Here is an 18,918-nt window from a genome sequence, read left to right on the forward strand (position 1 = left end):
ACTAAGACAGAACATGTTGTTCATGCGGGATGGAGACCCGACACACTTCTTTGGACTTGTTAAAGAATAACTAAATACCTATTTTCACGATCGATGGAAGACAGATGCTTTGGCGGCCTCGAATCCCCGATTTCAATCCACTTTATTTTTGTGAATGGAGATATATGAAACGGTTGCTGTATGAAGAAGCAGGGACTACTTGAGAAGAATTATGACGGAACATTAATAATGTTACGGATAACTTATTTATCGAACAGTTATTTTTCTTTTAATTCAGTAAACGAGTACTCAAATGTATTAAACTGCTTTTGTTATTTTTGTATTAAAATGAAATATGTATTTAACTAAAAATATTTGTGTCTGCTAACTCTTAAAAAACAATTTTTCTGTATTTAAAATATTTAGTAAATGAAAGGAATTAAAGCACAACTTAAATTTTTTGTATGTATTAATCCTAACTATGAATATATTATTATATTTTATATTAATATCTGAAAGATAGCATAATAATACGAAATTTCTAGTGTTGTTTTTAACTAGCACACTAAACAATTTAAATGCAATTATCTCGAAAACGGTTATCACTAACAACTTCTAAAACGTGAGAGAATTGATTGTTTCAAGAATTCATTAATAACATCCAAACTATGAACAAATTTAACTTTGTCGTTTCAAAAAAAAACCGAATTCATAATTTCATACCGGTATCTCGATTTATTTAGATATTATTGGAAAAAATAAAATAAATATAACTTTGACACTATCTTGATTATTATGAACTTTTGAACAAAAATAATTTTGGTAAAATCCTAATATTTTGACATGAGGAATCTGTGGTTTTGCTGTGTACCATTAATTAACGGACACCCTGTATAACCAATTGCACCTCTGTAACTCTGGCCTCTTTGTGCATAGATACATTTGCTTCTGTAAATAAAGCCAAAGTCTGTATTGAAATTTGATCCAATTATTTATTTATATTAGAACATATTCCATGCACATATTTCAAAACGCTAAAATAAACCAACCAACCAAGTACACTGCTCAAAATAATTAGAGGAATACTTATTTAAATATCAATAACTTTTTTATTTGTAATACTATATAAATCTAATAATGCATATCTTAAAGACTAACATTTTGTTCGAATAAATTTACGAAAATAAAACAAATTTACATAATCACTCTTGAGACAACAGCGCCAATTAAAAAAAACTACATGAAATAAAGTGAAACGTCTGTGATCCTGTCTGTATAACATAAAGGTCCTGGTGAGATTTGGTTCACTAATATCGTGTATGTCTTCCATTAGCACGAATTACTCCCAAAGATGTTCGATGGGGTTTAGATCAGGACTTAGCGGAGGCCAATCCATGGATTGAATCCCGTGATGTTGAAGGTAGTTCATGGTGATAATCGCAGTATGTGGCCTTGCGTTATCTTGCATAAACAGAAAATTTGAACCTATACCATAAGCGGCTGGTATAACATGATCTTCTAGAATGAGATCAATGTACCGTTCAGCAGTTAGAGTCCCTGGAACTATGACAAGATCGGTTCTTTCATCAAGACTAATTCCGCCCCAAACCATCACTGACCCACCACCAAATCTTTCGACTTCTTGTATGGTAGCTGAAGAATACACGTACACGTACTCGACCATCACAACGACTTAAACGAAATCGTGACTCATCTGTGAAGAGTACTGGTCTCCAATATCGAAGTTACCATGCCACATGCTCACGTGCAAAATGTAAACGAGACCTTATGTGATACGGAGTTAAAATAGGTTTTCGCACGGGTCTTCTTGGTCTCAAGTTTGCTTCTCTCAGTCTATTCCTAACTGTCTGATCAGAAATTTCCAACCCATGAGTCGTTCTGAGCCTACTTTGAAGGTCTTTTGCTGTGGATGTACGAGAACGCAAGGAGGATAGGACTAAAAACCTGTCCTGAATTCGGTTTGTTTTCCTCTTAGGACCTTGTCCAATGCGCCTTTTATATCCTCCGGTTTCTAAGTAACGATTCCACACGCGATGGATGACAGAAGGGCTTACGTTAAAATCTCTTGCAACCTGTCGAATACTGGTGCCATACTCTATACTAGCAACAACACGAACGACTTCAACTTCACTTAGATGCCTCATTTTTTACAATTTATGCAGAACTGTGAAAAATGTTTACTATTCCAAGGCACAGCATATTTCTAAATTGAAATTTTAATTGTATGTTTCACTTTATTTCTTGTAGTTTTTTTGAATTGGTACTATTGTCTCAAGAATGATTATGTAAATTTCTTTTATTTTCGTAAATTTATTCGAACAAAATGTTAGTCTTTAAGATATGCATTATTAGATTTATATAGTATTACAAATAAAAAAGTTATTGAGATTTAAATAAGTGTTCCTCTAATTATTTTGAGCAGTGTATTTTACTCAACATATTCGTAAAGCTTGTATCCTTGTGGACAACTACCTAGTACCAAATTTTAGAAGATAGAAGATTTAAAAATAAAATTATTCTATTATTTGGATTAGATCCCTGAATAATCACAGTATTAGTACAATTAATTGTGGTAACCTAAACATGTTTATTTGTAGAAATCAGTAAACATTTTGTTATTTGTTCTAAATACGTTAACCATCACGTACGAAAAATCGAAAGTTCATTCAAAACGTTAATTTACACACCTAAGTAATACGAAAACAGAATATAAATGACAAATCAATTATTTATATCACGCTAATTAATATTCACATCCTTGCATTATTCCATAACTAAATCCGTAGAAATTACTACGTATAACTCCTCCAACGGATACTTGGAAAAATATAACTTGGTACCTATTGCTGATTTAAGAAAGTTTGATGGTTCAAGAAATTAACAATTTTATTGGAAAACCAGAAAATTTTTAGAACCTTTGTTTTCTACTTATTAAATTTAGTTCAGTCGAATAACAATAATCAATAATGAGAGCATTAGAAATACTCGGAAAGGCCTAACTTTTAAAATATTGAAAATCAAACAGCGTATTCATTTAAAAAATGGATGGATAATTAGAATGTTAATATCAATGATTAAAAAATATGTATTATAGAGGGTGTTCAAATTTGAGTTAATTTTTTAATTATTTAATAAAACACGTAATTTATTCGAAATAACTAGATATCTTTATTGAATATCAAAGTAATGTTACGGTTACTAATGAAAAAGAATTCCAGATTCTTCAATCTTTTAGCAAAATTTTCCGTCACCTATTCACATAATGGTGGTTGAATTAGAGTGACCTGCTCATTTACATTTTCTTTCAGATGTTGAATGGTTTGAGAATTTCCAGTATAAACTTTGCTCTTTAAAAAAATCCGCAAAAAGAAATAGATCGTATGATCTTCATCGAGAAATTGATCGATTACCAAATTTGTTTCAAAAGATCGATTGTTTCCGTTGCTGTGTGACATGATGGACGGTCCTGCTGAAACTACATACTCTGCGCATTAATTCGCTCCAATTCATCCCATAAAAAGTTATTAATCATCGTTCGATATCGAGCACCATTTACAGTAACATTTTCAGTTTAATTTTTGAAGAATTATGGACGAATCACTCCACAAAACCAAAAACAGTTACTTTTTGTCAATGCATTGGTTGTTTCAATATTACTGGGGGTTTATTCACCCCAGATATTACAGTTTTGTTTCTTTACATATCCACCAATTTCAAAATGGACTTCATCACTAAAGAGGATTTTGTTAAATAAAAATCATCATTATTTCCTTAATTTCAAGAGCACAATTAATAACTGTACAATGTAATCCATGATCAGTTGGCAATAATTTTTGTGTTAAATGTATTTTGTAAGTCTTTAAGAGAAGATTTATGCAAAATATTGAATAAAGCGGTTTGTTTAATGCCTTTAACCAAATTTAAAATAATTTTTAACAATAAAGACACGTTGTACAATAGTATACTTCTCCATATTCATTAACCGCCACGTTTCTACTTAACAGCTGTCAAAAAAAACAAAACCATTCTAGTATAAAAAAACAAAAATGGCGGCAAATTTAAAAAGTTAACTCAAATTTGAACACCCATTACAATTATATCAGATCCATTAAACATAGTTCATAATTTTTCGCTGTGTGGCAACTTGTTAAAGAATGCCGCTGATGTGTCAACTATTAATTGTTTACTTTTGAGATATTTGTTAATTGACCATGTAATTGTACCATTAGCAAAACAATCAATTATTTTTGTATGCAATAGCAAACATTTAATTAATTGTTAACTGTTCCCAATTCTAAGATATAAGCATTCAGTTTTCTAAATAACTATTTAATTATTATCATTATAAATTGTCTCTCAAAAACATCCTTATAATAATCTCCTTCAAGCAGTTGTAGTTAGATTAGATTTAAAGAATTCAATCTTCATAAAATGTGGCGATTATTTTTATGTAAATAACATAAAAATAACAGCAAATTCTCTCTAAAATTAAATACCATCTATATCACATAACCTCAAAGTTATTTGTTTTTAATTATTAATTTGCTGTAACCTTTTGTTTTCAATTAAACGATTTTTTTTAATATAGATGGAAAATACTACGACAATATTGGATTGGAAGTATGGAACTATTATGGATAATAAACTGCAGCTACGAAAAAAGTAATTACAAAAAACCTAAAGCACTAAAGGTCTAAATGGTCCCGTTTGGTTAAAAAATTGGTTATAACTTTTTTATTTGCAATTTTTCAAAAACTAACTACGATAATATTAAAGATAAAAAATGTTACAAAAAAGTCTCAAAACTCTTGTTCCAAGTTGGTTTTCGAGAAAATGTGCATTTAACTTTTTAGGGCATCCTTAAAAAAGTTAAATGTACCTATTTTGTAGTACAAAGCAGAATTTGAACATAAAAGAAAACTATGATCTATACAATTACAAGCTTTAAAAAGTAATTCATAAAAATCGTGAAATTTAAAAATAATTTCAAAAAATTTAATGTTTTAACAATCTTTAATATTTTTTTATAAACTACAAATAAATATATGGTCAAATTTGTTTTAGTCAATTCAAATCATCTAAACATTTCGGAGCTTTAAAATATTAATATTTTTTTCATAGGTCTAGTTACCAAAAACAATTGTACCAAACTGAAAAAGAGACAAAAATATGTCAAAATATTAATTTCTAAAAAAATATCTTTAAGATTATGTAGATCCGTTAATACCAAGTTTTCAAAAAAACGTCGTGCCATTATTTTTATAAGTATAATTACTCTTTCTTTCATAGTTTCTGGAGACCTTGTACAGCAAACAACGACAAATCGGTACGATTTGTCGTTGTGTAGCTACACATAAATCTTAACAGCAAAATCTGATTACACTTTCCCAAAGTCGGCCCTGATCGTAGCCTTTAACAATTCACGGCACATAAACATCATTAAAATACGAAATTATTTCGAAAAATAAACAATAATCTCCAACTCTGATCTGAAAACAATACAGAACGAATGCCAACGAGTACTCGTGTTTGAGATAATAAAATAATATTATGTACCAACCTGCAGCCGAATACGCTTGATTTTCTTGAACCATGGTAGCAGCTCGGGAGAGGACGTCCAAGGGAGATTCTCCGCCCTCCATATTGTTATCTGCAGTGGAATGCAAGGTTATCATTATTCATACATACAGCCACTGTTATTGAATATATTTATAAATACACAAATTCCATTTGTGTATACGTCACAGAAAAATTTAAGATATTTTCACATGAAATATACCCAGGAAAACTATTCGATTCTAAAAATAAAGCCTCTATCTGTAGAGATTATATCTTCGCCCTTCTGGGCAGGGGTCAAGTCAAGTCGCATTACATTGGAATAATTTAATAAAAGCATCAACAGTTTTTATAAAATCTTATTAATATTCAAAATAAATTTTTAACAAACTATGCACAGGGTACAACGAATATGAAATAAACTTTAAGCCGTCTACACACGAACGTACATGCCTGTACGTTCATCAATGCGCAGGTAATAACGTATGCGAGAATTGTCACAAACGCTTATTTTCGGCGTTGTCCACAGTGTGAACGACTTCAGCTGTGGCGTGCACTTTTTTAATGAATTTTTAATTCCAACTTTTTCACCACATCACAAAATAAAAATAGGTTAGAAAATATGAGATTTGACTTCATTGAAGTCCTAAACAAATAAAATATGCGTTGCGACTTGGGAGCCGTCAATTACAGTCTTACAATGCGCTTCCTTAGCCTTGGCTAGGAATCTCTTATCATTGAAGATGTCCACAGTGAAGAACAGCGAAACATTTGTAAGCGTTAGATGCGATCAGTTACATAAATCACTATGAAATGTCTCAGTTTTTAATGCTGGATAATTATTTATTACTAGATGTTTATTAGGTATTGCTAGTGTAATTCAATGTTAGTTGGAACATGTGGCTGTTTCCAGCAATATCATCAATTACGAGTCCTTTATGTGGGGTTAGATCTTTTGCATACCTAGATTTATGGTATCGAAGAACCATTTTTGACTTCATTTGATAAGATTTAAAAAAAAGTTTTTGAATTTGAATTAGGTATCTTAATATCTTTAAAATAGAGTAAAAAATACGAGACCTAATAATAAAATACGTTTTTTAACTAATTATTCCACCGTAAATATTAAAATACGATAATATATATTTTTGAGAAATGTACCTACATTTCCATTTTCTTTGCAGTTGAAGGAAACTACCTCATTAAACACCCACAACCAAAGAAAATGAGACGCTGCCACCTGCAATGCAACGAATGGCCTTTAAAACTGGAAACACTATACAGGGTGGTCCAGATTTTAATAGACAAACTTCGGGAAAGTACTAAACAGCAAAAATTAACATCACTTTGCTCTATGAATACGTATAGGCACAGAAAGCCACCGTTTATGAGATACAGGGCGTTGAAATTATCAAAAATAAAACAATTTTTTTAAATATTTGAAAAACCACTTTATCAAATTTATTCAAATTTAGTACACATTTGTTTTCAAATATTTCTCCTAGTTCTGTATGCATACAGTCCAAATTCAAAAACCAGTGGCAGAGAAACAAGGATATCGTTTCCCTATTTAAAGTAAAACTTCTATGCCACTGAATTAATTGGTAATATGAATATATTTTATAACGGTCTGAAACATTCCGTATGAAAAAACATTCTTTTATTTTTGTCGAAAAGTGAATGATTTACGAGTTATGAAACATATTATCCAAGTAAACATCTTGCCACCTAGACTAAATTCCGATCTAATTTTAAATTTTTTGGACAATAGCCTCTTCCAGTCAATGGAGGACATACCTTCGAATCAACGAATAGGGACCAGGTTTCAAATGGACGGGGCGCCAGCACATTCTGGCCAGGTAGTTCGTGAATGGCTGACAAACAACTACCAAAACAGATGGATTGGTCGGAATAGCCCCATACCTTGGCCACCTAGATCACCTGATCTAAATATTTTGGATTATTTTATAAAAGTGCACTGAGTTTGAAGATGGACACTTCGAGCAATTGATTTAATTTATTTGTTTTTCATATGACTTTACTTGTTGTTCGTGTTACTTGATATTTGAGCTCGATATGCTTGCTATGATAGTGAAAAATGTGATCAAATTTAGATAAATTAGATGAAGCGGTTTTCCAGTGTTTTATTTTTGATAATTTCAACGCCCTGTATCTCATAAACGGTGGCTTTCTGCGCCTATGTTGATAGAAGAAGGTGGTACTAATTTTTGTTTTTTTAGTACTCTCCCGAAGTGTGTCTATTAAAATCTGGACTACTCAAATTCGTTTTATTTTTCCCTGTTTCAACGATTTGTTTACTTGTATAATATGTTTCATAACTCGTAAACCATTCACTTTTCGACAAAAATAAAAGACTGTTTTTTCATCCGGAATGTTTCAGAATGTTATAAAATGTATTCATATTACCAATTAATTCAGTGGCGTAGAAGTTTTACTTTAAATAAGGAAACGATATCCTTGTTTCCCCGCCACTGGTTTTTGAATTTGGACTGTCTACATACAGTACTAGGAGAATTATTTGAAAAAGAATGTGTACCAAATCTGGATAAATTTGATAAAGCTGTTTTCCAGATATTTAAAAAAAAATGTTTTATTTTTGTTAATTTCAACGCCCTGTGGTGGCTTTCTGCGCCTATATTCATAGAGCAAACTGATGTTAATTTTTGTTGTTTAGTACTTTCCCGAAGTTTGTCTTATAAATCTGGACCACCCTGTATTGTGTAATATACCGCAAGAAATGAAATTGGAATTTTAACTAACTGATCCTTGCCATTAATTTATTTTATCACTAGTTTTTTTTTATCCGTTAAAATACTATCCACACGAAATGAAATACTAGACAGGGTGTTAATTGTTAAGTATGTAGGTACAATAAATTCAACAGACGATTATTTGAGTGATTTTAAGACAAAAAGTTCATATAAACATTGGTCCGCAGATGCTTGGTTTTGAAGATACAGGGTGATAAACTTTTGTAAAAAAAATTGCTATTTCGTAAATATCTTAAGTACCCTTTACCCAATTTTGTTGTAAATTGGCAGTGTTATTTGTAGTGTTAAGGAGCTAATTTAACCCCAACTTGATTAAATTTATTAAGTCCAGTGGCGTCCCGAGCGGTACCTTAACGAATATTTTTGAAAAAAAAATGTACGCCACTGACTTTTTGTAATTTTTATATTTTCTGAATTAAGCAACTAAAATTACAACTTTTTTGTCTCTTGAATGTTTTTCGTATCTTGATTAATTTTTATAGAAAAAAATACACTTAATTGCATATCCCTGGACCACACAAGAAACATGGGGAAAAGTTTCTTTTGGAAATTATATTTTTTTTTTATATTTTTTATTAATAACGTCTAAATAACATAAAGTACAAATAACACTGCCAAATTACAACAAAATTGGGTAAAGGGTATTTAAGATATTTACGAAATAGCAATTTTTTTACAAAAGTTTAACACCCTGTATCTTGAAAACGAAGCATCTGCGGAACAATGTTTTGTCTTAAAATCACTCAAATAATGGACTGTTGAATTACTTGTACATACTTAATTAACACTGTATATTAACCATTACAATATAAGCGAGGCATAATTATTGTACCCCTATTAAAATTTGATAAACGTACGTACGAGCATTAAATCAGGTACGCCCATGTGTAGCCGGCTTTAAAGATTAAATACTTTCGGAAAAAACAAGAGCACTGTTGTTCCTAAAATTATTCCTGAAAGATCTTTCAAATATGGGAAGCAAAACAGTTTTTAATCAGTTACAAATACAACACTGACTTCAAACATTATAGAGTGTAGTTATCTCATACTATACCTAGATGAATAAGTACATATAGGATTTGAATATAATCTAATCAGTGGCTTCAGAATTAGAATGGGTTTGATATGTATCGACTATAACGAAAACGATTTGTCATCACAGAAAATTTGTTGAACAGAAAATCATCCATATATCTAACTTGGTAAATGCATTTTTCTTACATTTTCAGTTTCAGTCATTCAAAAATAGGATAAAAAATGTAGTTATACATATACATATTCAACGGAAAAAGCTTTTCAGTGCAAATCTTTTTTTAGTTCAACTGTTCCTAAAATATTCAATTTTTTTAGTTCTCAAGCTTGATATAAAAAAACGGATGAAATATTCGCACTTTCTTCTTCAATGTGGGTTCACATCTAATGTTATTTTGAAAAATGAATCAAATTTATGTGACATTTTACAAAAATTATGGATGTCATGAAAATTTTAAACGACTCAATATTGAAAAATTGTTTAAATCCTAGAATTTTCTTAAAAAAGTCAATCTTCTTTTACTATTCCATTTTAATATTAATATTTACTTAATAAGGATATAGCATAGCAGGAAATCTACCACACTGAGAATATCAATAGAGCAGTCAAGTGCTGAGTGATGCATTTCTAACATACCCTTATATAGGTACCCTTCTGTCTAAACGATTTGTTTCGGCATATTTAAAAACAATGCATAAGTTTTCTTTCGAAAACGCTAATGAAAATAATAACTAATATATCACACTATGTATGTATGTCGGAGGGGTGGTGGAATTGTCTTCCACCACGGCACTTAGGCCTTATTAGGCCCCTTGTACACCCTCTTTCATTACTCGAGTACTTTTCTTCAAACCATCTTATTTACTACACGGATGGCTTGGTGGCAAAGTCTCGTACAGTTTATGTATGATAGTATGGTCTTGAGTTACAGAGATTTCTTGGTCTGCTTTCATTACCATTTATCGGGGGACCACACGCGTGCGGCAAATGTTGGGCGACCCAGGTCTCTTGGTAGGCTGCCACAGCCACGTCCCCGAGCCTGCCTTAGGTCACCCATCCAAATTCCAGCTTGAGTCCGTGATGCTGCCACAGCCACGTCCCCGAGCCTGCCTTAGGTCACCCATCCAAATTCCAGCCCACGTCCGTGATGCTTCACTCGGCAGATCGAAATCCGCCGGCCAAGACACCCAGCTAGGCGGTCCCCAATATATTACACTATATTCACTTCGAATGTTAATCCTGCCCATTCCGTTAATAAACGTTATTTCCATCCTGTAACGTCTAACAAGTCGTTACTTTCTAAATTGTTTGACAAGTTTCAAGTGAAACATCAACAAACCTCAATATTTTCTGTTTAGGAAAGTATGGTAAATCTAAGAGATTATTACTAACAGATGTCGTAATGCATCTTTCCCCGTTTTCTTGAGAAATTCTTCTACGCCTAGTCATACAGTGTCAGACAACGAAGCGTCAAAAACGAAAGAACGGTTTAAGAGTTGATTACAGATGATTCCCGATACCTTCACGTAAAGGGTCTTTTTGTTAATTTCTTAACGACAGTTCATGGAAATACTGAATAACGGTAAGTGTAATGAGACAAATGAAAGTCATTTTTAATTCAGTATAAAAATGTTTTATTTTCTATCCTACTAGTTTCGGCTATACCCTATACCGTCATCAGGGAAAAAAATGGCAAACAAAATAAATTTCTGCATAAGATACCTACTTCTAAATAACATTTCAAAACAATCTGTCGGAATGACAATGTTTTTATAAAATTTACTGATATTTTCATATTTAGACAAAATTACAATGTTATTTATAGTAGTAGTTTATGCAGCAATTTCTTTTCTAATTGTTGTCATTTTTCTTCAACCCTGATAGCCAAAACTAGTAGCAAATACTCTAATTTACCTCATTACATTTTGTAAATTGACTGAGAAAAGTCAGTAGCGGCGTAGCTTTTGCAGCGTCGAGTCACCGCTGAAGATGCCGACAGGAAAATAACGGCGAAACGTTTGGAAGCATCGGATGCGACCAGTTACAGACACGAGGGAACATATCACAATCAGAGGATCACCATTGCCTGAGAAGTGGTTCCATCTGTGGAGGCCTTGGAATTACCAACGAGAAACGAAATGAACGGGTGGCCTTAGGGAATTCTGACAGAGAGTGCTTCCCCACACTGCCTAGCCCGAGAACAGCAAGGGTAGGTCAAACATCACTAGCTAAAGCTAAGGAAGTTAAATGTAGGTCTATATCTGACGGCAGCCAGGTACACAGGCCACGGTATAAGATCCCGAAAAACTATGATATTTTAAATAACAATTTCAATATTTTTCAAAATATTGTCTTATGAAGCGCTCATTTATAGCAATCCAATGTTTTTATAGTCAAAGTTCAGTTACTCAAACATTTTAAAAAAAAAGTAACTGTTAGGTTCGTATCTTAGTTATATGATGCAAGATGCAACATTCTTTTTATACAGAGTATCCGAAAACTACATACTAAGTATTTTTTTTGCCTTATCATTAATGTCACTGTTTAAAGTGTAATACACGTATTATTAGTAACAAACTGCACATACGAAATAAAAATCATCAAAGTTCTAAAAACATAAAACGATTTAATGAGCCTCGTTAACTACTCGTCAAAAATTGATCATAACTTGTTATTGATAATTAAAACATTTTACAAAAATATCCTCTCGTTATGTTTCCAACAATTCCAACACCAGTAAATTATAATTTTTAGATTTCACAATTTTTAAAAATTAATAATATAATAATTAAAGATTATTTGCAGATTTTAGTGCTTACCATTATACAAAACATATTTTTCTTATACTGCAAAATATACAGAAAAATTTTAACCGATTTTAGAAGCAACTCAAAACGTTAAATCAATTTTTTTCTCGAGAAAAATTAATATTACCCACTATACAAGGTGTTTGGTAAGTCGATGCATTCCTTCCAGGAGGCTATAGTGCAAGTGATTTGTGATATACCTAGTTCGAAAACGCTTAGTTTCCGATCTACAGGATGTTAAAGTTTTAATAAAAAAATGCAGATTTATAAATATTACGAAACCCGCTCAAAATATTTTAATGAAATTTTACTGGCTTTGGCAGTTAACAACAATGCATGTTTTACGATAAAAATATTGTTTTGAGTTTCATCAGTGACGTGCGCACATGCACGTCACTAAATATTGTTAAAGAAAAAAATTATACAACACTGATTTTTCTTAAAATTAGTGCATAATTTCTGCTATTTTTCAAATTATTGAAACCGGATTACGTCATGCAATAAATCGATTTTAATTTTTTTACTCGAAAACAGTGCGTCATAAGAAAAACAGTCGAGATACCTTTTCTGTTCCAAATTGAACAAGGAATTCAAAAATATTTTTTATTTTAAGAAAAATCAGTGGCTTATCATTTTATTCTTTAAAAATAGCCAAAGACGTTCTTGTAAGCACGCCACTGGTGAAACTGAAAACAATATTTTTATCGTAAAATATGTATTGTTGTTAACTGTCAAAGCCTGTAAAATTTCATTAAAATATTTTGAGCGTTTTCCATATTTATAAATTAGCATTTTTTATTAAAACTTTATCACCCTATAGATGAGAAATTAAGCGTTTTCGGAGTATGGAATATTAAGGAAATCTATCACAAATCACTTGCACTATAACCTCCTGCAAGGAATGCATCGACTTACTAAACACCCTGTATAGAAATAAGAGGTCCTATTTAGAGCATTTTTTAATGAATTTTTTAATGATTTGGTTTTAATTTCTTGAAAAACAAAGAGAAAAAATAGAAGGTATTATAGGAGTATGTTGATGATTTTTTTCTCATAGATGCAGTTAAGAATAATAAGTACATCCAAATTTGAAAAAAACTGGCTTAATTTTTAATTAGTTATACAAGGTGTTTCGCATAAGAACCAACACAGAGCAGGGGGAACCCAAAATATGGTGATTTAACGCAATTTACCTTTGTACTAAGCTGCACCCTCGAGAAGCTATAGGCCTTGAAAGAGGGGTTTCAAATATTGAAAAAAATCAATATCTCAGTTATACTTAAACTTAGAAAAACCAAATTTGATACACGGTGTGAATGTACCAAGAGCATTAATCGATAGTAAGTAGAGTTCAATTCAAGCTTTTTAAAAGGTTGATAAGGGATGATGCACCATTAAAATTTGACAGAATTTTTTAACTCGTTGTTGGACTTTAAAAAAATATTATTTTATTTTATCGGGAATTTAATTATAAAACTTTTCTTACTCTTGATAATTTTCAAAAAACGTTGTCGTTTTCAACAGAAACGCGAATAACGTCGCGATTATCTAATAATACGTATTTTCGACGAATAAATTATTTATGCCTATGAGAAAACGGTAATCATTTTGAATAATTCCTATAACTTTTCAGTGCAAATTTCATGTTAGTTCTGTTTTTAAGTTGTTTATTTTTCTATTAAATTATTCTTATAACACAGCTACAATACGTATTATTAGTTATTCCTGTTTACTTAAAGTAAAAATATTTTTAACATAGGGGATATATTAGAAACAATAAAAATATAACAAAACTACATGTAGTTTATAATGTTATTAACTGATAATTTGAATCAGGTAGGTACTTTTTACATTTTTTAAAAACAAAAAGTAACATCACAAAAGTAAAGGCATTCGATTACATTAATCAAAGATGCGAATAAAATGTGTCTGATGGTTGCGATCATAATGAGTTATATACAAGCAATCCAATAGAGTTGTTATTGAAATATTTTTGCTTTTTCATTTGCATTACTATTTTCAGGTTAAGTAAGGTCACAGTTATTTTACACATAAGGAATTTCTAGTACCGACGGCATACTTGATACTCTCGTGAATAAATAAATGTCAGAGACAAAAAAACTATTGCTGTCAAATTCTTCAAAAAAAATATTATAAACTTTCATTGGAAGGAAATCAATTTCAAGAGGTCTTACCTACTTATAAAAATATTTTTTAACATAGACTTTGTATGAATGTAGAAATGTAGATAGTCCCTGATAGACTAATATCAACTACTCATAATAAATAAGAAGTACCTACATATAGGTATCTACATTTAAAAGTAAATTTCAAATATCCTTCATCAAGTTAATTTAGAAGCTCCAAATATTAATTCGAAACATCCAAAGAAAAAATTATTAATATAAAATAATAGAACTACCCTCGGAACTACCTTACATGTCCATATAATTTTGATATGGTTATTATATACCAGTTATTTCGGATAAGGATCTAAAATAAAAATAAAATAATCTCGGAAACGATATATTTTGATAATTTATTATTTCTTTTGGAAAGCAAACGAAAAAAATGTTTTCTACTAAAAGAAATGGAATTTAATAACATAATTAAAAAAACTGTATGGCTATCAATTTACTACGTCTTAGGTCTACCTAAATTCTTAAAGACTGTTGAAACCCCGAACAGTATGATAAAGTATTAGTCGATGACAAATACCAAAAACGAAATTTGGTTAGAAATTAATTGACCAAAGCCATTTTTAATTTAACCATGAAAAAAAAACAAATCAATATTATATAATTCGCGCTGTAACGTAACAGACACATCCTATATTTTCAATACATTTTTACAAGACAATTACACCTATAAATCTGTGTTGGTAAATTTTATATCAACAGGATCTAAATTGTTGTTTTTTGATTCAAGAGGGATAATTTATATTGGTATGTTATTATAATATAAACACACGTACGTAATACTAGGACTAGGGGAAATATTCTGTTATGAAAAAAGTTAGATATTTCAAAATAATGCAATCTTATAAAAAACTAAACTTGCATAAACTATTTGAAGAGTTTACATAACTTTAAAGGACAAAACGGTAGCAATTAAGAAAAGCTAATTACAAAGAACGCATTGGAATGTTAACGCTCAACAATCTCGTATAAAAATTGGGGAAAACAGGGTGACCCCAATAATAAAAATATTTGAAATTCCATTCATCAATTGTCAACAAAAAATTTAGTAGGTCGAGCATAAAATGCAGAACCATACAATTTGATTAGTGCAATTTTAATATAAATAACCACTTATATTTAAAAATAAAAAGAGAGGCATCCAAAACAATAACGAAATAATATTGTAACCCCTTTTAGTTATTTTGTGATGATTTATTTAACTAACAAGATTTTTAGAACCTATCATTGAATTTATAACATTAATTTAATTTTAATGCTAAGTAACAAACAAAATACAGAGGAGAGATACCACCACCCCTAAAATCAATATATTAATCACGTGTTATTTTAACCCTTAATTAAAAATAGCTTACCTTTCAATATTTTTGATAACACACCACAAGTTTTAAGATTAGTCACTGGAGAAATTAATCCTATTATATTTTTTTAAACTGTATAACACACTAACAAGAAAAACTGTTAAAAGAATTTGACATTTCGGTCGAACCTGTGAGTTCGGTATGCAAGGAATGTCAAATATTTACATTGGCCCTCTCCCGCAAAACTTCCAAACCGAAAAACCAATTTACACGATAATAACAGTTAAGTTTAATTCAACAACCAGAGAAAATTAATTTACAATATTAGTTATCTTTTAATTGGGTTAAGTACACAATAAATAGTACCGGATTTGTATCTTATGTCTACCAGTATTAAATTTTAATAATTTCAATTATTCCTGGCTCAATTCTTTTCTAGTGTGAACACAGCTTTCTTTCGATTGGCCGAAATATTTCGCATCGCATCGGTGGTTCACAACGAAAGTAATTTTGAGTCGCAAAGAGGAAGCATGTGGAATACGTTATTCAATATTGTCCCACTAAAGAAAGAATGCGATATCAATATTCCATTCCACACATGTCTGCCATCGTTACACATGCGCTTTAGGCTTAATAGTTCGGCAGAAAATGTAAACATCATCACGTTACGTCTGTTATACACTTATTTTATTCATTCACAATTTTTTTATAAAGCATAGAAGAATAAAAGGTGGCGAAGGACTACTAAATTATTATTTATTTGTAGATTTACCTGTTCTTTAAATTAATATTCTTGATAAAAACAGGCGCCACGTACACTATCAAAATGTTTTTAAATTTGTATTGGCTTATTAACATAATGACTTGTTTATCTGACAATGACTAAATCAAAATTTTATTTCATTTGCGATTATACGCTGGGTCTATACCCACCAATCAACGGTATCTTTGTCATTGTTCAATTTTAGCATTAGCTTGCTAAATTATAAAAAAATAATAGATACCTACCTACAATTGCTAAATTACACCGGATGGCTTTTTCTAGATTTTTAAGGTCAAATTAGGGCAAAGCTGCGGAATTTCGTAACACATTACATGCTGATATTTGGTTGGTCTTTCTTCATTTTAAAGTAATCGATTGAAAACAAAATTTTGAAATTAATTGTTTTCACTTTTTTAGTAATATGTAGGTATTAGAACATTCAACTTTTGTTTCTCATGAACGTTATATTTTACGTTTTACTGAGCTATTTTTATTAAAAGTCTACCAAATTATTCACTTTTATAGAGTGCTTGGAAAACTCAATATTCGAGTACGTAGTCATCAAAGTTTAGAAAAGTAAAAAAAGTAAAATCAGATTATTCACAGGAGAAGAAAATATAGAATGCTCCAGACTTCTTAATTAATTTTAGGCATGTGCTTTTTCTTCATGTGAAAATTGCGGTTTTAATTCCATATAAGGAAAATTTAACTGAACTATCAAAATTTCATTTTGGATATGTAATTGATAACTAACATCTATCTAGACTAGACGCTCTAGATGCGTTTTGTTCTTTTCTAATTGTAAGGGCCCGTTTACACACTCAAACCTTGCGCAAATGAACTGAACTAAACGGGCCGTTCAAAAAAGTTTGCGCGGTTATTCATTGGCATCAGAAGTGTTAACTTATCAATGTCTAAATTTTTAGTATAAATATTGATTTACTTATTTAATATTGCATTTATATTGATTGACTTATTTATTGATTTACAAAAATGGAAAATGATAGGTACCGAATTAATTCTTGCGACGGTTGCGATATGCGTTATCAAGAAAAAACAGAAATTGAAGTAGAAAAAGAGAATATGGTCTAAACCCTGGTTATTAAAAAGAAATTTGTTTTCACACACGAATTTAATTAACAAACTGTGCAGTGGACCTGATAATTTTCGAAATTATCAGTTGTTAATTTAATCAATTATTTATACGTAATTTGCTTTGTAGTTTTACTAAAATTCAATCAAATATCAAAAATTTAATTTAAACCACAAATTAATGTGGTACATAAGTGTCCTCTTATCGTGCAGGAGTTTTTCAACCAAAATGTCGTAGGCTTGAGATTTCATATTCCGATGAGTATATTCCCGACTCTACTTTCCACAAACATGGAAACAATTTATACAGGGTGATTCAGGTTTAATCTGAATAACTTCAGGAATCAATAGAATAGGTTAAAATAATGTTCAATCATGAAATTTCCTAAATTGCACCGTTTTGGAGATAGAGGGCGTAGAAGTATGAATTTTTTACCCATTTTTCCCTCATAACTTTTGAATCACTCATCCGATTGAAGTGAAATTCGGAACACAAAACACTCTTTATGGTCTTACATAAACTCCTTAAGTTTGAACCACCTACCCCTCTTAGAAGTGTATTTTGTGTGCTACCCCTCTCTTACATTATTTCAAAATTTAAAAAAAATTAATTAATTTCAATAAAACAGCTGCATACCACCTGTGCCTCATTAATTTTGAAACTTTTTCGTCTCGTTTTTTTTTCGATATTTGGCCTTGTTTCTGAGATATTCAATGAAAATCATGACAGTGTAGCACCCGACGTAGCGACCCAGCCACGTAAATTTCATTTAACGTTATCAGCAACTCATGAAAAACAATACTCACAGTGATTTGTATAAACTGACGTTTGTGCAAATGTGAATCGTTAAAAGTATTATTAAGTTCAAAAGTTACGAGAGAAAACCAGGAAAAAAATTCAAACTTTAACGCCCTCTATCTCCGAAATGGTGCGAATTAAGAAATAAGTTTATATCATAAATGAACATTATTTTTACCGATTCTATAGATTCCTGAAGTTATACAGATTAAACCTGAATCACCCTGTATAAGTCTATAAATTCTCAGAGCACTCAATATCTTTTTTCGCCATTTCAAAGAAAAACAAACCAGGACGTCAGAAATAACCAATAACAACCACAAACTATAATAATTATTATAGATAAACAGCTGATAACAAATGTCTGCTGTTCCTCGAGTGATTACAACTGTCATCAATGCGCAGGCGCTAGACTGGAAGATTGGTGCAATCCCGTTCACACGCTCATGCAACAGCACCAACCTCATGCAATTTTTCTAGCAGGACAAGGATTCAAGCCAAACTTTTCGGTAAATGTCATGCTTCCGTTTACATACAATGATTTACTTGTGCAAACTTGCTTGCACAAGTCAATTGG

General features: G+C 30.9%; 1 protein-coding gene across 2 annotated transcripts in view; it reads right to left on the reverse strand.

Annotated features, from left to right (window-relative positions):
- LOC108913224 (transcription cofactor vestigial-like protein 4) overlaps positions 1–16,538 on the reverse strand; it is a 52,008-nt gene extending 35,470 nt beyond the window's left edge. The window contains exons 1-2 of one of the 2 annotated variants that reach the window (XM_018718744.1): positions 16,460–16,538; positions 5,561–5,650 (exon numbers count right to left, since the gene is read on the reverse strand). In XM_018718744.1, the coding sequence (XP_018574260.1) occupies positions 5,561–5,642 (82 nt within the window). In that variant the 5' untranslated portion in view covers positions 5,643–5,650; positions 16,460–16,538. Of the gene's footprint in view, positions 1–5,560; positions 5,651–15,741; positions 16,020–16,459 lie in introns of those variants that run through there. The other variant, XM_018718743.1, reaches the window with a different exon arrangement.
- Between the last annotated feature and the right edge of the window lie 2,380 nt (positions 16,539–18,918).

Source organism: Anoplophora glabripennis, unplaced genomic scaffold (genome assembly GCF_000390285.2).
Source record: "Anoplophora glabripennis isolate ALB-LARVAE unplaced genomic scaffold, Agla_2.0 scaffold793, whole genome shotgun sequence".
NCBI lineage: Eukaryota > Metazoa > Arthropoda > Insecta > Coleoptera > Cerambycidae > Anoplophora > Anoplophora glabripennis.